At 44.6% G+C, this 20,601-nt stretch overlaps 3 protein-coding genes across 14 annotated transcripts; 1 reads left to right on the forward strand and 2 right to left on the reverse strand.

Annotated features, from left to right (window-relative positions):
* Positions 1–2: 2 nt before the first annotated feature.
* Positions 3–4,855, reverse strand: cep57 (centrosomal protein 57). Of its 3 annotated transcripts, none has more exons than XM_037464759.2 (11): positions 4,510–4,855; positions 3,910–4,030; positions 3,476–3,676; positions 3,265–3,386; positions 3,009–3,137; positions 2,655–2,732; positions 2,391–2,486; positions 2,072–2,152; positions 1,730–1,968; positions 1,504–1,648; positions 3–1,405 (listed from the first exon to the last, which is right to left on the reverse strand). In XM_037464759.2, exons 1-11 carry the CDS (start codon positions 4,555–4,557, stop codon positions 1,220–1,222), a joined length of 1,446 nt encoding a protein of 481 aa, XP_037320656.2. In that variant the 5' UTR covers positions 4,558–4,855; the 3' UTR covers positions 3–1,219. The 3 variants fall into 3 exon arrangements, with proteins under 3 accessions (XP_037320656.2, XP_037320655.2, XP_037320654.2); XM_037464758.2 differs by having other exon boundaries at positions 2,072–2,149; positions 3,910–4,090; XM_037464757.2 differs by having other exon boundaries at positions 3,910–4,090.
* Positions 4,856–4,940: 85 nt separating this feature from the next.
* Positions 4,941–10,369, forward strand: mre11a (MRE11 homolog A, double strand break repair nuclease). Of its 3 annotated transcripts, none has more exons than XM_037464756.2 (20): positions 4,941–5,025; positions 5,657–5,734; positions 5,878–6,010; positions 6,135–6,295; positions 6,388–6,475; positions 6,562–6,703; positions 6,820–6,934; positions 7,044–7,229; positions 7,335–7,506; positions 7,594–7,674; positions 7,758–7,887; positions 7,990–8,090; positions 8,179–8,349; positions 8,438–8,497; positions 8,580–8,745; positions 9,200–9,277; positions 9,377–9,420; positions 9,501–9,562; positions 9,729–9,822; positions 10,007–10,369. In XM_037464756.2, exons 2-20 carry the CDS (start codon positions 5,715–5,717, stop codon positions 10,043–10,045), a joined length of 2,043 nt encoding a protein of 680 aa, XP_037320653.2. In that variant the 5' UTR covers positions 4,941–5,025; positions 5,657–5,714; the 3' UTR covers positions 10,046–10,369. The 3 variants fall into 3 exon arrangements, with proteins under 3 accessions (XP_037320653.2, XP_037320652.2, XP_062417153.1); XM_037464755.2 differs by having other exon boundaries at positions 9,194–9,277; positions 10,007–10,363; XM_062561169.1 differs by having other exon boundaries at positions 5,025–5,158; positions 9,194–9,277; positions 10,007–10,363.
* A 146-nt stretch (positions 10,370–10,515) lies between these two features.
* Positions 10,516–20,441, reverse strand: tmprss4a (transmembrane serine protease 4a). Of its 8 annotated transcripts, none has more exons than XM_037464773.2 (13): positions 17,229–17,596; positions 14,935–14,989; positions 14,653–14,796; positions 14,260–14,412; positions 14,031–14,157; positions 13,814–13,930; positions 13,059–13,102; positions 12,677–12,839; positions 12,419–12,585; positions 12,084–12,179; positions 11,862–12,004; positions 11,608–11,760; positions 10,516–11,519 (listed from the first exon to the last, which is right to left on the reverse strand). In XM_037464773.2, exons 1-13 carry the CDS (start codon positions 17,232–17,234, stop codon positions 11,508–11,510), a joined length of 1,380 nt encoding a protein of 459 aa, XP_037320670.2. In that variant the 5' UTR covers positions 17,235–17,596; the 3' UTR covers positions 10,516–11,507. The 8 variants fall into 8 exon arrangements, with proteins under 8 accessions (XP_037320670.2, XP_037320687.2, XP_037320659.2 ...); XM_037464790.2 differs by having other exon boundaries at positions 17,160–17,234; XM_037464762.2 differs by lacking the exon at positions 17,229–17,596 and adding an exon at positions 17,062–17,184.
* Positions 20,442–20,601: the final 160 nt, after the last annotated feature.

Raw genomic sequence — 20,601 nt, forward strand, 5'->3', positions numbered from 1 at the left:
ATTCTGTTGCATGCAAATTAGAATTATAAAATACAAACTGAACATTTTTACCTTCTGTGCTCATCAGATTAGAAGTGCATCATAGAAACTGAGTTTATTATTAAGAATGTCAGCTACAAGCAAAGCAAATACTATCTACTTGAATGTAATATTTTGTGTTGAGAGAATGGTCCTGTCATGCATTGTGCGAATGAATGATGCCGTCCACTGGTGTTGGCTACGGTTAAATACGCTGTACCATGTTTAAATAGTTTATAGAGCCATTCGGCAAGTTGTTACCAGCTCACAGGTCCTGGTTTGCTTTGGTTGTTGGTTTCCATGGATCAAGTAGTCACCTCTTTATGAAAGGGGCGTGGGGGGGTGAGGGGGCGGGGTTTAAACGGACGGCAGCAAAGGCATCTTCTAGCCAACTACACCTGCCAGTAGAGGACGACAGTGGAGACCCACGTAGATCTACAGAAATAAGCGCAGCCATCGAACAAAGGGTCATCAACAGCTCACATAGGGCACAGTGAATCCCTCTAGATCTTCTAAAACAATACTGGCCGCTATAAGCAACCACAAATACTTTATTCTTTGGAGAAATACATTTTCACACAAAGAATTGGGCAAGTCAAAATGCATCAAACAATGTCACCATTGCAGTTTCTTTGAACAATGGTGGCTGCATCCAGTCCATGAATATGTGAGTAGTTATTACGTTAGAATCTGTAACCATCAATCAATCCAGGAAGGTTGTAGAACCAGAAGAAATTAGCTCCCATATTTGGAAAAAAATATATATCATATTTTATAAGACTCAGAAGTCCAGTTTGTCCATTATTTTAAAACAATCTTCTTCAGATTTCTTAAAAATGAATACACTATTTTCCAGTTTTTAATTTGATATGTAAGAATACAGCGGTCACTCTGAACTCTCATGCCACTTTCTGATAAAAGGACTTAAACACAAAGTGAGATCAATACAGCAGAATAACCAATTATAACTTGGAGAACTCTGTCTTTAAATTATTCTGAAGTCAATTGACGGATGACTAAGAGAAAAACTCACTTTCGCTGGACTGGTAGAAAAAAACTTAAGTCGGTTTTGATGCATTTCATTTTGCAGTAGAAAAAAAAATATATATATTTTTACCAAGGGATCATCGGTCATATACCCATGAAATATGGGCCATGTATAGGTATTCAGCACCAACCAGATGAACCTAATGCGGTGTGTTCAGGTGCGTAATGAGGTCTGCAGAGCCCTCATGTCCCTCAGCAGCCTCAGGTTCCCCTTGCTTCGTTCTCCTGGTCTTACTTTGACTGGTGCAGGACAGCGGCCTCTAGTGGACACTGTGGAAGCCACCCTCGGCTCACTCCCACAGTTCCGCCTGGAATTAGCTTCCTTTCTTAACTTCTTTATCTGGCGGAGATGAAAAATAAAAAAGGGGGGAGAAAAAAAATCTCTCATTTGCATTTTGGTGTTTCCGTGAACCGCATTGTTTCTGTGTGAAAACGTACGTGTGTTCTGTGTTTGAGGAGCTTATTGATCTGCTCTCCTTTCCGCTCCATCTTCTGCAGCAGCCTCTCCTGCTCCCTCTGAAGTTCCTTTCTCTCCTGGTCCGCAACGCTGGCCTCCACCTGCCCCATCAACTCGTCCTGCTCCCTGCCACACAGACAGACTGCCGTGTCACCACTGTTCTACGTAAGCCTCTGCTCGTCGAGATCAACGCGCAACTCCACTCACAGGCTCATGAGTCTCAGCTCCTCCTGTAGTGCTTGCAGCAGCTCTGACAGCTCCCCCCCGCTAGCGGAGGCAGAGGAGGAGGAGGAGGAGGAGGTGTCCGAGGGCGTGCGACAGCCCGTCTCGTGGCCGTTGGCGTTGCTGCAGAGGACGCGGCGGTTGCAGAGGTGCGGCTGGTGTCGCTTCAGGAGGGACAGAACTGACTGGACGTTCGCTCGGACGGAGTGGCTGCAGCCTACAGACTGAATGTTGGGTAGTAGAGGGACAGGTAAGGGGGTGCAGCATTGAATACGTATTATTTGCAGTCCAAGGCTAAATCTGCATGTGCACGTGTGACAGTACTACCGTTCCAGCCACAAAAGGTACATCTCTGAGGCTCAGTCTATAGTGTGGCTGTGTGCAGGACGACTGCTGTGGGGAAGACTTCTGGAAAGAGAAGACAGTTGTTGTTTTTTTTCCTCATCTCAGAAGTAAATCGAGATATCCAAAAAAACACTTAATTCCTTACAACTTTAATCAGTGACTTTAAGATATGTACCAACACTGTAGAGAGGCACTGGGCTTTAACTGTTTTGTTGCATTTGTTCAAAGATCTACTTTTAATGAGGGACAGAAGTGTGAAACGGGAGTTGAAGCTTTGATCCACACCTATGCTGTTCTTTACCTTGGAGTAAGACTTCTTCTCTTTGGACTGTCTGCTGGACACGCAGGGAGACACCGACTGCAGCAGGATCCTATTGGTCTCTAAACCCGTCTGCAGCTGAGGAACCAACACATTATTTTCAAAGTGAGCGAGTGGGAATTTAAAAATTCACATTTGGCACAAAGAAGTAGATAAAAAAAAAAAAATAGAACAAGATTCCTTTCAAGTATATCAAACATCACAACTGACCATGATGGTGATTAAAGCTAAAGAAGACGTTGTTACCTGATTGGCCTTATCCTGGACAAGCTTTCTCTGATGCTCCTCCTCCAGTAGTTTCATTTCCAGCTGCCGCATTTTCATCTGACATAACACAACATGCATTATCATTGTTATTGTAATAATAACAACAGTATGTTTCCCCTTTTGTCACTGCCCAATTAAAAAAAGAATAGTATTTTAAGTGCAACAATACGTCATTTCTTAACTGAGCTGAAGAACCAGAGCTAGATCAGTGTTTCTTGACCTACAGCATTCAGTTTGTGATCCTTTACAACAAATCAACCTCAACCAGGTTACAGTAAGCTCATCCAAACATTGCCCATTTCCTCTCAGACTGAGCCGTGCTCTTGTCTGTACCTCGGCGTTGTTTTGTGTGCGTGTCAGCCTAAGATACTCCTGCTCCAGTCGCTCCAGCTTCTCCAAATGGGCCTGCTCAGAAACTGTGTCAGGCTGCTTTTCAGCTGACCTGGCCGTCTCCATGGAAACCTGCAAGCGGAAAATTTTTTTCACCCAAATTGCCTCTCTCTTACACCAGAAGCCTTTACTGATGGAGCATTCCATTGAAGGACAAGTTGTTTGTGTTTTATGGTTCATTCGGGAACTTGGTGTGTACCTGCTGTTTGAGCAGGCTGGTCCTGTCTGCCTTGGCACTGCGCAGCATCCTCCTCATGTGATCCAGCTGTCGCTCCAGCTTTGAACAGCGAGACTCTGCAGCGGCCAGGTGAGTGATCAACACTGGAGAACAACGAGACACCGTGAGATATAAGCAATGGGGGGGGGGGGGGGGGGATAAAGAATGTATTATTCATTATTCATGCAGCCACCTTGGTTGTAGTTGGATTCTCCACGTATTTCTCTATCTGGGTCTCTGTGATCCTCTGAGAGTCTCTGTGTGACTTCATCCCTCTGCAGATGTGTGGAAGATACGTTTTCCCCCACAGTGTGCAGACTGCGCTCTGCATGTCCTTTCTCCAACTCCAACCTCATGATCTTCTCCTGGAGGTTCCTCAGGGCAGATAAGATCTCTACACATACACAAGAGAATGGATTGAACACATTTAAAGTTGTCGTGTAAAGTGGTCTGATGGAAAAAATATGGATGGGAGGAGAGAAAGGATACACTGTCGGTGACATTCAAGGAGCATGGCGTCATGTTGCACACGCGGTTACCATGGAGCTCTAAAACACCACAGCACCTGAATGGTAACCTTGAAAAGGGAAACGAAAACAGAAACACAAGTGGATGAATTGAAGTTACCTGCACTGCTGGTCTCTGGGAAAGCCTTTCCGGGGGAGGATGGGCGACGAGGCTGATGTGAGCGTGTTTTGGGTGTGTGATGCAAAAGTGCGTTGATGAAGGGACGGTGAGAAGGGTAGTCCTTATAAGATGGAAGGGAAAAGCTGTCAGATACTACTCCCCTGGAGGCTGGCGGCTCCTGCTGAGAAACGGGCAGAAATGTCGGCCAGCGTGCCACAACATGTGGTGAATATTTAAAATCCACAGCATATTTTCAATGAGTAATGGGGGTATTACATTGATAGCAGCCACCTCATCAAAAGCAATACAAGTGCAATTCATACCAGCTAAAAGCTTTAGGCATTTCATCCTCTCATAAACTGTAACGTTACGGCACGATGCTTGTCCAATATGGTTCAAGCCAAATATAACATCAACACATTAAGGTGAAACTTCTCCAGCTCTGCACAATCAGCCGAACTGAGTTGTAGCAACTGCTGCTAGGTAGCTCACCGCTAACTGTATCACCGATATACGCGGTGGCCAACAGTTGTATCGCTTCCCTTTAAGATGAATTGGATTGGGATATAATATGAGTAAATTAAGGTTAAATCTAGTTACCTTCTCCCGCGTAGCATCAGCCCCAGCGGTTTTTGAAAGCGTCTCCATTGAAATGCAACCAGTCCAGTCTGCGTCGCTCGTGCTGAGAAGTAAATTATGCAAAATGTGTTATTTTTTTTAAAGTAAAATAACAGCCAACCCGTTTTTAATTCCTGATTGACAGCATGTTAGCTATGACTCGCTACCACTTCTAATATAGGTCATGGTAAGAAAACATCACTTGAAAAGCTACACAGGGGTTTGAGTGATATTATACCGGACCTGCCCGTCTGAGAGTGCACATGGACTTTAAAGCAACGCTACGGTCCAGGTAAGCGAGCCGGCGTAACAGTAGCAGCAAAACAAGCGCATCCCGTTTACTTACCGGAAGTGTAGTTTTTTTTCCGTGTTTATTCCGCAATTTAGAGCCTCGCAGTTTCACAATAAAACTACAATAACTGTGACCCCCTGTGAGAGGCGGGGAGCGAAGACTTCCCGGGACTTTGTTGGCATGTCTACGGGTGCGTGATCTCGGAGGTGGGTTTGTGTTCCTCCACGTTGTGGTTAATGCTAACGTTATATATGCATTGTTATTATCTTATAGCATACACTACAAATAACAGGAATTGTTACCTAACGTTAACGTTCAATGAACAACGTTATCTGATTGGTAAACTCTCAAGTTTTGTCCCTGTTAGCTAACTTATCGCATTGATAACTTTCAACTTACTGTAAATGAGCTGCTAAAGAGTTTCCAGCTCAGCTTTGCGTTAATTTATCGTGTCAGTAACTTCACCTCGATGTCGTTGTTAGCTACGACTTAACAAACGGATAATTAGCTAGCTAGCTATCACGCATGTGAACGCTATTTACGTCGTAAACTTTATTGTTTCAGAAACTCAGATAAAAATGTGATGTTTCCCACGAATAGCTTGCGCTCTGTTGATGAATTAATACTGTGTTTATCATTGTGACCTAGCTGTGATATGTGGTATTTCTATTAGCTCCTTACATATAAACATTATTTGCACAGATGTGTTATTCAGTCCCATAATTAATGATTTTATTGGTTTTGTACTTCCCGTCTACAATTGATCCCAGATAAACTTTTTTTTTAAATCATTTTTTGGCAATATATTTTATGCTAATTGCAACGCATTTTCTGCAGGGGAAGCTTTCTGCTGACCACCCATCAGGACTGAGGTCTCTTTTTCCCACACTGCACCATGTCTTTAGACAACACCCTGTGAGTATTTTTAGTATTTTAATACCTGCAACGCTATTCTCAAACCAAAAAGCTCGTTCATATCTGTTAGATCATTTACAGTTAACTCTGGGTACGAAATCTGACCTACTGGTTTATATTGTGGGCTGTTTTTTTGTTTTAAGGGATGATGAGGATACCTTCAAGATCCTGATTGCTACAGATATTCACCTCGGTTACCTTGAGAAGGATGCTATTCGTGGCAATGACTCTTATAACACACTCGATGAAATCCTGAAATGTGCCAAGACAAATGAGGTACGTGAAAGTTTATGAACGTGCTTGTGAATGCCTCAACATGTTCATCTGTCTGCTTGAATGTTCTAAGAACGTCTCCCTGCTCTACATGCCCACTGCTTTCTGTTTTCTTGTTTGCTTGCAGGTAGATTTCATTTTGCTGGGTGGTGATTTATTCCACGAGAACAAGCCGTCACGCCGATGCCTCCACAACTGCATCACTATGCTAAGAAAGTACTGCATGGGAGACACACCCATACACTTCGACATTCTCAGTGACCAGACTGTGAACTTCAACACCTCAAAGTCAGTTCTGCTGTGTTTGTGCGGCCATTTGATCAAAACACTGTTTAGTCTTGTTGCATTAATGCTGTTTTATGTTTGTTGACGCGTTGTAGGTTCCCCTGGGTTAACTATCAGGATGAAAATCTGAACATCTCTATTCCTGCATTCAGCATTCATGGTAACCACGATGACCCAACTGGGGTGAGTTGGATGTTTGTGACTGTTAAGTTGTTTGTGTGTATATATTTTATTTGCTATCATGTCACGGTTACTCTTTCTCCCTCAAGGCCGAAGGTTTGTGTGCCCTGGATCTGCTAAGTGCCTCTGGTCTTGTCAATCACTTTGGCCACTCTCAGTCCGTGGAGAGTATAGAAATGAGTCCCATCCTCATGCAGAAAGGCAACACCAAACTGGCCTTATTTGGCCTTGGTAAGAGTTTATTTCTATCGCGGTGTATCGTTAATGCTCATTCCTAGAAAAGCATACTCTTAGAAATGATAAAAATGATTTATGTTTGGGTCTAAATCAAATATGCCCGTGTGCAGGCTCTATCCCGGATGAGCGCTTGTACAGGATGTTTGTCAACAACCAGGTAACGATGCTGCGTCCTAAAGAAGACCAAGACGAATGGTTTAACCTCTTCGCCATCCACCAGAACAGGTGTGTGCATGTTAGTGGTTTGTCGATTTAAACTACTGTATTTTCACGACATCACTCTACTCTGCTGAATGTTTTTCATTGTTGTCTTTTCTGCTGGTGTCGTCTCTAGGAGTAAACACGGTCCCACAAACTACATCCCTGAGCAGTTCCTGGATGATTTTCTCGACTTGGTGGTTTGGGGTCACGAGCATGAGTGTTTGATTGCGCCGTCCAGAAATGAACAGCAGCTCTTCTATGTGACACAGCCTGGCAGCTCCGTAGCCACCTCGCTGTCCCCTGGAGAGGCAACAAAGAAGTACAAACAAAACACACACACACACATACTCAGACACACTCCCAATGGATGCTACATTCTGAAGATCTTTAAAGGAGCCTGAACACCCTGTTTGTGTGGACATAGGCACATAGGGCTGCTGAGGGTGAAAGGTCGAAAGATGAACCTTCAAAAGATCCCCCTGAAGACGGTGCGTCAGTTCTTCATCCAAGACGTGGTGCTTGGTGACTACCAAGATCTCTTCACACCTGATACACCCCAGGTCACAAAGAAGGTGGAGAGCTTGTGCTATGCAAAGGTAACACCAATAAACATCCATTGGTCATCTTAGCCTTCTTGTCCTCGGCTGGGCCCTCACACCCTCGACCTGTCTGTCATCTTGTAGGTCACCGAGATGTTGGAGGAAGCGGAGAGAGAAAGACTCGGATGTCCGCTCACGCCAGAGAAACCTCTAATTCGCCTCAGGGTAAGACGGCCACGCATGCAGCGCACGCAGACACCTTTCTATTGGCTCTGCAGTCAAATTCAACCATGTCCCTGCCTCCCCAGGTTGACTACAGCGGAGGCTTTGACACCTTCCACACGTCTCGCTTCAGTCAGAAGTTTGTGGACCGCGTAGCCAACCCCAAAGACATCGTTCACTTTCTCCGCCGCCGCGAGCAGAAAGAGGACAACAAAGGTCTGACTCTGGCTAATTACACGGCTCTGGATCTACAGTGCACCCCGTTAACTGATCCACAGCATTCTCTATTTGACATGTTCCAATCTTTGTGCCTGTTAGACGAGGTCAAGGTGGACTACGGCAGCCTGTCAAAAATCACAGCGGCCGAGGGGCTGAGGGTGGAGGATCTGGTCAAACAGTACTTTGCGGCAACCGAACAGGTACAGCGCACACATACATAGATTTATATGCTCACACAGGGTTTCCTATTCTTTTAAAAAACATTTAAACGTGTACCTGTCTCCCCAGACGGTGCAGCTGTCTCTTCTGACGGAGCATGGCATGGGGAAGGCCCTTCAGGAGTTTGTGGACAAAGATGAGAAAGACGCAATCGAGGAGCTGATCACTTACCAGTTAGATAAGACTCAGCGCCACCTCCAGGCCAGAGCAGTAACCACGGAGCAGGAAATAGACACCGAGGTGAGGGCTGGGCCACGCGCGCGGCATGCAGGGCAGAGGGTTTTCATTGGTCGCTTTATTTAAAGAACGTCTGTTTTTACACTTTCAGATCCAGCGATTCAGAGACTCCAAAAAGAACACGACTGAGGAAGATAATGAAATCAAAGAAGTAAGTAATGATGCCCACATGCCCAAACCTTTGTCTGGTGTTATGTGTTACACTGTGTGCACTTTATTTCTCTAATTCTAAGGCGATCAGCAGAGCCAAAGCTCACCGTATGGAGCAGGGCAATGAGCCTGCAGACGCCGATTTATCCAATGAGCTTGCTTTGGACTCTGACGAAGGCCCATCTGCTCCCCCCACACGAGGCAGAGGACGAGGAAGCAGGGGCCGGGGGACCCGCGGAAGGGGGAGAGGTGAGTTATAATGCTATTTGTTATGAAGATGAAGTGAAAGAAGAGGTGCAGCGCAAATAAAACAGTGTTAAATAGTAGTTCCACAGGTTTATTCAAGAATTTAGGCTTGGTGCAAGGCAATGACACACTGAGCGGCTGGTTACACTGAACACACACACAGACACAAATACACACAGCCTACCAGAATATTTGATGACGGTTGATGCCGAAATATGCACAATTACCAATATTACTTCTATGTGTATGCACTTGCTAATTAGAAAGGAAATAAGAGGCAAATGACACAAAATCTTTAGCATAACAAAATATATTCCTTTGTTAATCTAAATGCAATTAAATGTATAACACGGTCTGTGTCTAATTCCAAATTATAGGGATATAGTCTTATGTTAAAAACCGGTTCCTGTCAGAGTATGTGTGTGTGTTCTAAGTTCCTCTGTCCACACAGGGGCAGCTGCCTCCGAACCAAAGCCAGCCAGTCGGGGACGTTCCCAGAAATCCTCATCAACCCAGAACAGGAGCATCATGCAGGGTAGGATAGTATGACGTGAGGGTGATGATCTGTAGACACAATGTGAACCTTCTGTACATTTCTGTCTCTCTCCGCACTTCTTTGTGCCTCATTCTTCAGCATTTCAAGCTACATCCCAGAGATCATCTCGGACTTCGGATGAGGTAAGTCTGATGACGCCGCACAGATACACAGCATGTTAACGGTAGCTTCCTCTGAACTTGACATCTCTGTCCATCTCCAGGTGATCATTGATGACTCGGATGAAGAAATGCCTTTGATGAAAGCTACACGACCCCCTCCAAGGTATGTCTATTTGGTCTGCATTCTGGTAGTCCTGCATATTATGACAAATGAAAGCCCGCAGAGACACACTGCTGTCCCTACTGTCTCTATCCCATCCCTCCTCGAGTTTCGTTTTAAATCTGTTATCCTTCTTTTGATCATTTGGTTTTGCCCTTGCTTACTGCAGGCCAGCTGCGGCATCGTCCTCCAAGTACAGCTCTCAAAGCCAGAGCCAGTCGTCTAAAGGAGTTGCATTTGATGACAGTGATGATGAAGACGAGGTAAAAAAAACATGTATCATGTACCTGGTGTGTTGAGGGGAAGTCTGACTTTACCTGTAAAGTGGAATTACAATGTAATCACATCACTTCTGCGAATTAAATCCAATGTGCAGTCACTTCAATTAAATAAATTCAAACTATACTTATTACTTGACAAATTCTTTCCTTTTTTTTCCTTGACCAGGATCCATTCAAAGGCCCCAGCCATCGTTCACGAAGATAACGAGTGCATTGATTACATCAATGTTGTTCATTTTCTCCAAAAATCTGTGACGTGAGCTTGCAGTGTGTTCTGAAGGACTTTCAGGTGCATTTTCATTTTTTTCAGCACTTTGTCCTATTGTTGAGAATAGAAAATCGAGTTAGTTAGTTACGGCTTGTGGTACAACTGTCCAATTAATGCATTTGTGATTGCATTGCTCTCTGATGTTCAGGAAATTATAAATGTTTTTTCATACAAAATCACTGGTCTCCGTAGTGTCCATAGTGTTATGCAATACCTTATTGTTTTGTGGGGTGCAACTTGAGATAATCTACAGTTGAATGCTCGTGTGTGTTTGCGCAATTTACAAAACTATTTATATAAAATGCGTACTGTTGTCGCTTTTGCTAACATTAGGTCAGAAGATTTGTTTGAATGAAACAAGAAGAGATCCAGTTCCCAGTAATACTGAAAAATTGACAAAAGTTGCATAAGTTGCATAAGAATAGCTTTATTGTATTTACAAGTATACAAAAATGTATCTTAGTCAGACGTTATTAGTCACCGAGGCACCCAAAATCTTTAAAGAAATGCTACTGTCTAAATTAAAGGTTTTAAAATCAAACTACAAAAATAAGCTGAAATATAGCTAAATGAATTGTTTGCTACAAACTGAGTAATTAAAATAAAGAAATATTGGCCAGAATTCCCCTATTTTCAGATTAGCACCTAAACTTAAAAACCTCAGTGACCACCACTGAATATTTTGGCTTTGGAGGGGGGGGGGGATACATTAAACTATCAACATGCATTCTAGATGTACAGTGGGGTCAAGTTAGTCTCACTCCACTTAAAGTGCATCAGTTGTAGGAAGTAAGCGCAGCAGTTGTGTTGTATTAACAGAACCCTCAGATCAACTGAATCAGCACCATTGATGCCTTAAAGCCCTGCACTTGAAATTATTTGTGATTTTAACCTTCGTGCACAAAGTGTCTGTTGCCTTACATTAAAGACGTTTGTGGTATGAACACTCATAACACATTGAAAACCTAAAATCACAGCACATAGTAATAAATTACATTATGGTTGGGGTCTGCCAGTCTGGTAAACAGGTAGTATACTTATTGCCAAGTCATCACATCAGTACCAAAAACGTTTAGGAAGTATTTCATTGATTATTAAATTGGGTCCGTCAAATTACAACATTGTCGAAGCTTAAACCATCCCAGACCAGCTAGTGAAACAAAACAAAAACACACATCCCCTGAGAAAACAACCTGAAATGGCACAAATAAGAGGTTTTGTATTGCGCGTGTGTGTGATATGGCTGTGTTTAACAGCTGATCCATGTTGCTGCTGAGATAGATCTTAACATGCCCTTTCTCTGCTCCAGTCTCCCCAGCTTCACATTTAGTCTCACTACAGCTTTTTGTCTTCCAAAGACTAGAGTCTTGAGGTGGCTGCTCTTCCAAAAGGGAGGACCTCACGGGTTTTGCTGCAGGCATGAAGTTAAAATGATCAGCGCAGGTTCTGAACATATTGCAGTGGTTACTGATTTGTCTGCATCATATTGCATTCTGTACCTCGACGACCGTATGAATCCAGTTTAACATCTCCTCGACGTTCGTGTAAACGCCCGGCTTTTCCTTCCGAGCGCAGCCGACGCCCCAGCTCACCACGCCGACCAGATGCCAATGTGAGGAGGTCAAGTACACCAACGGACCCCCACTGTCCCCCTGGGAGTCACAGCAGCGCAACAGACATTCGTATAACATCCGAACGCATTTGCCAGAAGAGAACCAAACTCCAAGTAACCCTCTCCTGAATGGACTTTTACCTGGCAGGCGTCCACTCCACCCTGCAGTAAACCGGCACAGAGCATCCTCGGGGTTACGGCACTACCATACACTGAGGGGCTGGAACACTTAGCCCAGTCGATCAGAGGGATAGTGGCCTCCTGGAGTGAGGAAGAGACCTTCCCTAAAGGGACAATAGGGGGTAAACTGCTGTTCTTGTTCACAAGGTGACGACCACGGGTAGCGCGTCTCGCGTTTCTCACCGTTTTCCACTAGGTATCCCCAGCCAGTCACAGTCATGGAGGCATCGGGGGGAGGGCCAAAGGCGTTGGGAGGTAGACAAACCGGCTTGCTGCTGACTGAAGGACAGAGACCAGACATTCATTATCAATGTTTTTTTTTAGCCTTGTCATTCTGCTTGTGTCAAAGCCTTGGTAAATGGAGGGTGTAGTTAAAGACTGTTGAATTTGATTAAGTGAAGAGCGTGTTGTTGGACATGCACACCACAAGAGGGCAGTGGGGCAAAGCCTTCGCCATGCTGACTGCGCCCCGTTCGCAACTGTTGGGGTTTAAATAATGAATGATGAATGAGACTAACCTCCCACTGAGATCGGGCTGCTGAGTCTCATCAGCGCGATGTCATAGTCGCTTCGCACCGGGTTGTAGTCTCCATTCAAGATGATCCGGTCCACATAGGAACCGCCGAGTGTGTTCATTAATGTCTGGCCCGACATCACTCTCCAGCGACTCAGCTCCTTTTTACTCCTGCAAAGCCCAAAAGGAGAGATTAAGGAAGAGGCGTAGGCGTGACTTTGCCGTTCACCACAAAAGGATATTCATTGGAAACTAGACTGACCCCGTGAAACAGTGGGCGGCAGTGAGGACCCAACGCGGGGCCACCAGTGAGCCTCCACATGTGTGCTGGCCCCCCTGCTGCAGGCTAACCTGCCAGGGCCAGTGGTCAATTGAAGCAGCTGAACCCCCGACAATACGTCCCTCTGAGGCCACCCGGCCACAGTCTGATAAAGAAAGGAATCTTGTTAAGATCAGAACTGTTGAATCCAACTTTTATTGCATGCATATTGGCTTTCATCCATCCAGATCCTTTGATTTTAACAATAGAATTGTCAAAAACATTTTTTTGTCAAGAATAAAGGACGTTTCTCGACGTGTTCGGGCTTGTTGGTGTAAAACATCTTCCACCCAATGGTTTTTTTTTTCCAGAAAAAAAACCTCACCTGAACACGACAAGGATACGACGAATCCAGATGTGCATACAGCGCTGTTGGGAGACAAAATGTATGTTGTTTATTATCACAGTTGGCAACTCAACAACTAGACCCGGCATATCCCAGCATGCAGACCGACGAGGATTTAATTTATTCAGGACGGAGAAGACGGGGAAGAGTTCACTTTTAAATGTAACGTTAAGTAATAGAATTTACTCAAAAATCTATCTATAATCTGTTATGTTATAATATACAAGTTAAAGGTGTTTTTATTGACAGTATTGATGGAATCTCGGTCTTAAGATTGCATTATTACTTTTAGTTGAAAGTACATGGCCTAACTGATTTAAAATTAAAACTGATTTGAATTTAAAATAACCAAAACAAGTTCTTCTCTCCGCCTGAAATATATCCTTCTGCAGAAGCACAGCTTCCTAAATTAAATGAGTTCTTCTTTAACTGTACTTCTGTTTTTTACTGTCAAGCGCAGGAGGTTGCTAGGCAATGGGGCGTAGTGGAGGTAAAGCTCATGACGCAGTCCAGAACGTCCAATTTCAGAGGCCGCTTGGTTCAGCCTATGCGGTTGTTAGAGGACCAGCTCAGGTCTATGAAGGATGCAGGCTACAAGGATGCAGGCTACAAGGATGCAGCCTAGCGACTTTGAAACACAGCTAGAGTTTCCAGAACAGCACCGGTATTTTAGAGGACTTTGGGTCTGAAGTCAACAGTGACTTTCCCCATTTCATGACAGATGCCTTGCTCACCGGTCTGTGGTAGCCAGATGTATGGGCGTGTTTGTAGAACGAAGTCTGATGGCTGTAAATGGTCCATTTTTCAGGGAAGACAAGGTGTTCACCGGGACATTGGTGCTAGTGGGTTTACTGTTGAGACAGAAAGAGAGGGGGGGGGGGGCGCAAAGTGAGACTTGAAAACAGAAAACAACAACACAGGAAGCCGTCTCGTGTTCGTGGGTACACTCACGATGTGTAGCCCAGTTGATTGCAGGCCGTCGCCGTGTTCTGCTCGGTCCAGTCGTCGCCACACACACTCCGCCAACCCTGGTCAGTGCTGTACACCTGCAGGACCTGCTGCCCCGTCATGAGACGCACTGCAGGGAGAAATGGCACAAAAAAGGAAGAGAATTGGAGTATCTTTCCGGGAAGGGGGGCAGGTGAAGACAAAAGCTTCATAGCCGGCCGTTTTGTTTTACCTGGAAACGTAGTGTTGACCGTAAACTTCGACAGGCATGTAATTTCATCCTCGCCCCCGGAACAGTCATTTTTCCCGTCGCAGGCCTGGTCTATGGGGATGAACTTCACTGAACTCTTGCAGAAGAAATATTTGCTGTCAATCAGCACCTTGACTGTGAGGTACATCGGAAGGGAAAGGCAGAAAAAAAGAAGGTTAGGCGTTTTGCTTGGATGATTTGACATACAGTAAATGACACTCAATTCTGTCGGTAACTAAGGCTTTGACAAACAAGTTTGTACAAGCAGTGACGGGAGATGGAAAATTAAAAAGGAAGGGCCAGTTTGGGAAACCACCCTGTGGTGTTTGCGATTGTCCTTTGAGTAATTAACTACTCTGATGAATTGGAACTCACTGAAGTATCCAGCGGTGACCAGTATTCCCAGCACGATGACAACTGCCAGGACAGTCAGCAGCACTTTCCTCCTCTTAGACGCCTTTTCTTTCTCGGTCTTTGGAGCAGTCATGGGCCTTCTGTGCCGGCCTGGCCGTAGAACCACTGACAAGAAGAAAGAGGTGGGAAACATAAAAAGGAAAAAATTAGAAAATATATATATGCCAATTATTCTAGAACAGCTTCCATATATTTTACAGGGTATTCATAGAGCAGCATAGATGTATTTAAATGACAGCTTACCTGGCTGCCTGGGGTTCAAAGGTGCTGCACTTTCCTCAGGCACCTGGACGATCGTCTGTGGAAGAAATGTCAAGGATAAAGGACTGAGTCAGCAGTTGAAACAACAATGCGCATTACAAAATATACAGCGTGTGTGTGTGTGTGTTTTTGTGGGTGGTGACTATTGTGAAGTTATGTGTGGCCAGTTTCTATGGAATGATCCATTGGCTCTCTTGGTACGTTTCCACGGGTCATCATTTCCAAGTGTTACATATACACACACACACACACACATGACAATAGGTTGTCTCCATCTCCAAGAATCACACAAAAACTTGAGCCATGGGTAAACCGTGTGTATAATACAATGCATCTGCAGGGGAGGAGCCACAAAAGGCTTAGCGAAACACAGTGTGCCACGATTCGTCTCTCCTCATGCCACAGGCCGCTCACACACTCAGCGATCGTATCGACGCCATGTAAAGAATAGTCTGTGAACCTTGAATATTGTAAAGGTGTATTGTGGCACGGCCTGTTGGGACCCTGTGTGTCTGTGTGTGTGTGTGTGTAGCGGAACACATTGTAATGTTGCGAGGTGGTGTCGCAAGAGGGTGGCCGCCCTTCAACCACAGGAGCCTGGTTAAAGCTACTCAGGTATCCTCCAAGTAGAGATCAGCTGAATCACGGTCCAGCACTCAGTTACTCAGTTATTGGTTCAGGGAACTTTTTGTTTACGGCTTGAACTGCACACTTGACAGTGTAGAGCACATGTTAGCCGACCGATACATTCAGAGAACCAATCTTTTACGACTAGACTAAATGAGGAATTGCTAGAAATACAGTTAAGCCCTTCTCTTTTAATGTGTTCGGTAAATTCCCCCATTAGCGGATTTTCTTTACCACCAGGATCATCGAACTGAAGTTCATTTAAAAGTTAATGATCAACTTTGATGCAAGAGAGGTTTTGAACCGTCCTCCCTGTATCACGTCCCTCTCGTCATTTAAACGTAAGGAACAGGCAAAGTATATAGACGCTCTCTGGTTTCTTTTTTCTCAGAGGGGAGCTCATTTTATCAGGCTATGAATCAGACTGTTTTGACCGGAGAGACTCTTATGCAAGTCATTTCAACTAGTCATGTCCAACTGAAAGGTAGAAAAGCTGCATGCGTCAGCAAACGAGACACTTGTTCCTACCAGTATCTGTCAAATCTCGCTCTACCCCGAAACAAGGAATGTTTGCATTAACCCTTGCAGACCTTTGGTACACAACAGAAGAGCTGTGCTCAATTGTAGTAAAAAAGGCTATTTGATTCAATGTATCTAGCTTAGAGTCATGCAAGTTTCACTTTATATAATAATGCCGTCCTCGGACACGTCTTAATATTTTCCCTAAAAAGATTCAAAACTCACACAGAGCTCAGAACTTTTTTTTGAGATGCCAGACAGCACAGGATGGAGCTTTTGGGAGGGAAAACACCCTTCACAATATGCCGGAGGAGTTCAAAAGGCGGCACAAGCGACACTTTATAAAGAGTGGAAGGCCTGCCTGTTAAAACCAGAAAGTCAAAAAGCCAAGAGTGGACAAACACACCTGCATATACAAGTTCTCTATTGGCACACCTGGACGTACGAGTGCCTTCTGGGAAACGTCTTCATCGGCCCTCAATGACACACCACGATCCATGGCAGGATTTCACACGCATTGCTAGACCTCACGTCAGAAAGTGGACTCGAGCCAGTAACCTCGCGTTAATCCGAACCGACCCTTCACCTGCCGAGAAGTGGAACCGAGGGAGATTAGACCTTTGGTGTTCCCGCTCGCCGTTTATCTCGCTTTCGTTTTGTTATTCGTCCCGAACCGAAACATTTGATAAACTCTGATAGACTGCGCGTGCGCGGTCGGACGCGTTTATAATCAAAAGGCAGCGATAGACAGGTGCGTTTAGATTTACTCGATGACGTCACTGTCCCCATAGGGCAGAAGTGAATACCGCATTTAGTGTGGATACTGTTTTACTTCGACAAGAACTAAACATGCACCACGCACGCACACACACACACACACACACACGCGCGCGCCACACACCTGTGACGCGATCCCCTCTCATTAAAGCGCCTTATTACCATGTGAACAAAGGGCAAACGTACAAAATGCTGCCGTGTAGGTGCAGGTAGTATCTCCAGCATGCAAAACTTCGCGTGCCAGGTGCGCGACGGAAACGGGTTCGGCGCAGAGCGTGTTCTACCTGCGATGCAAAACTGGGAGCCGATGTCCCATCTTTACATGTGTTGACTCTACATCTAGTTGCACTCACCCGCATGATGTTGTAGTCCCTTTGACTGACGCGGAGCACTGAGTAAATACTGCCCTCCCTCCCTGCATGGGGGGTGGTCTCCTCCCTGTAACCCACAAGCTCCCGGATGTCCTTCGTCCTCTTCCTCTCACCCTGTTCCACACAGTCGTTCCACTTGGCTTAAACTACCAAAATTGGGTTTATGACGTCTCTCTATTGCTCTCGTTGCTATCTGTACCCTGTTCTCTCCACAGCAAAGTAAGTCCAACCTGTCCCTCTGTGACACCCCAAAGAAGTATTGACTAAAGAGTGCTGGTGTGTAGCCTTGTGTCTCGTTGCTTTGCATAGGCAAAGGTAGTTTTAGAATCACAAAGCGCCTGCCGACAAAACAAAACACAAGAATTTCAGGTAACCTGAAACCTCCTCGTTGTCTCCGTCACTGTCTCTCCTCCCACTCCAAACCTTTAAGCCCTGCGGACATAAAGCGCACCACGTCTTTTGTTTTGCTTTTTGTGTTTTTGTTTTACTCCATCAGGTCCCCTCCCGTGCCTTTTTGCCTCTCAAATTGTTACCCAAGCATACAGCCAGGCGTCCGCGCCCCCACAATGTATGGAAATACAAAGACGAAGCACAGTGTTCCATCTACGTGTCAACTGGAAAACTCAGACACAACATGCAGTCAACAGCGGTTGGGTGTTCGTCCAGCGACGTGCCCTGAGGCCGGGGCGTGGTTCTCTCCTCTTGTCTGCGTTGTTTTTGACAGTCTATTTAGAAGTCAGTTGGTATCAGTCAGGAGCTCCTGACGTTACATCATCGTGACTCATGCCCGTGCCACGTCTCATGGTGGTAACAGATCACCGATATGACAACCCGTGACCTGCAGGAGCCATGCAGGACTAGGTCTCAAAAGTGTTCCTGTGGTTAATCAGGAGGAGAACATGAAAGTCTGTCCACATCGTAAAAGTCAACCCATCCAATAGCTGTTAACTCTAAACAAACATGTCAAATTCGTGGCGTTGCTTGATTTTCATTTTCATGTAAGTCATTAGCGTTCTTCTTCTGGGAACCACAGTGTACATTCCAAGGCAATCTATTAAAAGTTGCGGAGGTATTTCAGACTTTACAAAGACTAGAATTCAAAAGTTATTGAAAATAGGATTAAACACATCGAGAAATGATTGGATTGTGACCAAAGATGCAGCACGCCAGAACAGATACAGCAGTACTGTAAGGTGATAAGACACTGTCAGTGCTTCTAAAAAAAAAATAGAAGCCATTGTGAATGTTACGGGACACAGGGCATAATTGGGAGTGTGAGGAAAAACGTAGGCTGGCGCGCCAGAGAGGGGCCACTGTGAGAAACAGAAGCTGACTTCAGAAGCATTGGTGCGATGAACGTTAAGAGCTGACCCCCCAACCTGTCCTCACTCATAAAGCTTTGGACTCAGCACTGGTCTCTTAGTATAAGTATGTAGAAAAATAAGCTAGATGGATGGATGTAAACGTGGTGGTAGGTCGATGCAGAGAGCTATCTGAGGGGATCCGTTTGTAGCCGCCGACCTTTGAACGTTGTCCGCACATTGTCTCTTTCAGTCAACGACCTTGGTTGATATTATTATATTATTATATATACCTGTTGATATTCAGGTTGCCATCTAGTTGCCAAGGTTAGGGACTTCACCCTGGTATTAAATCAGGACCACTAACCTTGTTTTGTGTGTCTGGCTGACTGAGTTAAGGTCAATGTAGTGTCATGTATACCAGTTTGTAAAATAATCGGCACCAATAAAATCACCAGTATGTACGGAACATTTCCCATTTTCCATTCCCTCCTCAAACATGGCACATTTCCCAGAGTTAACATCATAAATCAAATTATTATTGTGCAGTAAAAATGTTTCCCGACTGACAGCCCGACATGATTAAACAATGGCTGACAAGATATTTACTCATTGTTCATGGATCAAATAAATCTATCGTGCACCCTGCTTCATTTAGTTCATAATCACATCAGCTCCCACAGCACCAAATCCATATCAGCCTCATGAAGCATATTATTTTGTTAGTCTCCATTACGGTGGCAGGTGAGTTATTGTTCAGTGTTTCCTCTACCATTATAACAGCGCCCCCCCCCCCCCCCCCCCGCACTCCCTCTGAAAAGATCCCCCCCGCCCCCCAGAAATATCTTGCTCCGAGTTCTAGTGCAGAAACAAACCGAGTGCTGCCCGCAGCTTGGCTGTCAGATGGGAAATACTCCCCCTGGCTGAACAAGACGTATGTTGGTAAGTAAAAAAATACAGTACGTACAGTCCAATAATGAATAGATACAATACATTGAAAATGTATAGGCGGCATGAAATTAAAAAGATTAATAATAAAAAAGATTAATAAACACAGGGTGTTTTCCCTGCTTTTTTTTATTTCTTATCATTCTGCAGCAAATGTTGTAATTTGGTCAGCCAAACATCTGCCTGAAGTGGTGAACCCATAGGGAAACACTGTTGTACTTTTTCAACCCGGGTGTGTTGCAGACTCCATGGCAATAAACAGCTGGAAAGATAACATATTAACAGATCTATTGCTGGATTGTTGTTCTCACTCTATGTACTCTATAACTAAAATGAATGAGTTACAACCATTCCATTGTATCACTTATTCTCTACGGAAACTGTTTGATTTAAATTCTCACTGACTTGAAGTCTGACAGCAGATTTAAGTTCTGTGCAATCTTCTCAGAGACTTTAAGCAACACACATTACTTTAAAGGATATAATTACATTTCAATGCAAACTTTGAAGAAAGCAAACAAATCTTAAATACAGAAAAACTCTGCAGTCCGGTTGAATTACAAAGAAAATCTTGTTTGAGCAAAATATTTTTTTTTAATTGAGTAGTAGTAGTTGTAGTTGTAAATTGTACTGCTAACCAAAGGTCAAGTTTGTAGATCACCACCATTTAAACAAACAGCTTGTACTCAAACAGCATGCAGCTAATTCCCACAGATTTTTATTTTATTTCATCGTCCTTCTAATGATACAGTCATGGTGTAAGAAAGTCAGTACACAACGACACGTCGTTCCCCACTGGGCTCTTGCTCACCTGTGAAGTGGCTGTCACTCTGTCAATCCTTGTCAGAGAAGCATGCGCGACCAGGTAGCCCACTGACGCTGAAGTACTCTGGATGTTGCTTGTAGAGAGAATTCCTTCTGAGACTCTGCCCTCCACTTCTAAAGCAAACAGTTTTCTCTCTCTCTCTCTCTCTCTCTCTCTCTCTCTCTCTCTTTCTCTCTCTCTCTGCTCTTGTTCCCACTCTCACACAAGCCAATACCTCATCCCCGCGTCCACACATGCACACACACACACACACACACACACACACACACACACACACACA

The sequence above is a fragment of the Pungitius pungitius genome, chromosome 3 (assembly GCF_949316345.1).
Source record: "Pungitius pungitius chromosome 3, fPunPun2.1, whole genome shotgun sequence".
NCBI classification, from domain to species: domain Eukaryota; kingdom Metazoa; phylum Chordata; class Actinopteri; order Perciformes; family Gasterosteidae; genus Pungitius; species Pungitius pungitius.

What these genes read in the sequence shown, in the direction of transcription:
- cep57 (XM_037464757.2), bottom strand. Translation starts at nt 4,557, where the DNA reads ATGGAGACGCTTTCAAAAACCGCTGGGGCTGATGCTACGCGGGAGAAG. An exon ending in GCACACAAAACAACGCCGAG is followed by an intron (nt 2,733 to 3,008) that starts GTACAGACAAGA and finishes GTGTTATGTCAG; the next exon opens with ATGAAAATGCGGCAGCTGGA. An exon ending in GAGCTGAGACTCATGAGCCT is followed by an intron (nt 1,649 to 1,729) that starts GTGAGTGGAGTT and finishes TCTGTGTGGCAG; the next exon opens with GGAGCAGGACGAGTTGATGG.
- mre11a (XM_037464755.2), top strand. Translation starts at nt 5,715, where the DNA reads ATGTCTTTAGACAACACCCT. An exon ending in ACCACGATGACCCAACTGGG is followed by an intron (nt 6,476 to 6,561) that starts GTGAGTTGGATG and finishes TTCTCCCTCAAG; the next exon opens with GCCGAAGGTTTGTGTGCCCT. An exon ending in ACTGGCCTTATTTGGCCTTG is followed by an intron (nt 6,704 to 6,819) that starts GTAAGAGTTTAT and finishes GCCCGTGTGCAG; the next exon opens with GCTCTATCCCGGATGAGCGC.
- tmprss4a (XM_037464760.2), bottom strand. Translation starts at nt 16,597, where the DNA reads ATGGATCGTGGTGTGTCATTGAGGGCCGATGAAGACGTTTCCCAGAAG. An exon ending in CATCTGGCTACCACAGACCG is followed by an intron (nt 13,103 to 13,813) that starts GTGAGCAAGGCA and finishes GTCTCCCAACAG; the next exon opens with CGCTGTATGCACATCTGGAT. An exon ending in CGTATCCTTGTCGTGTTCAG is followed by an intron (nt 12,840 to 13,058) that starts GTGAGGTTTTTT and finishes TTTCTTTATCAG; the next exon opens with ACTGTGGCCGGGTGGCCTCA.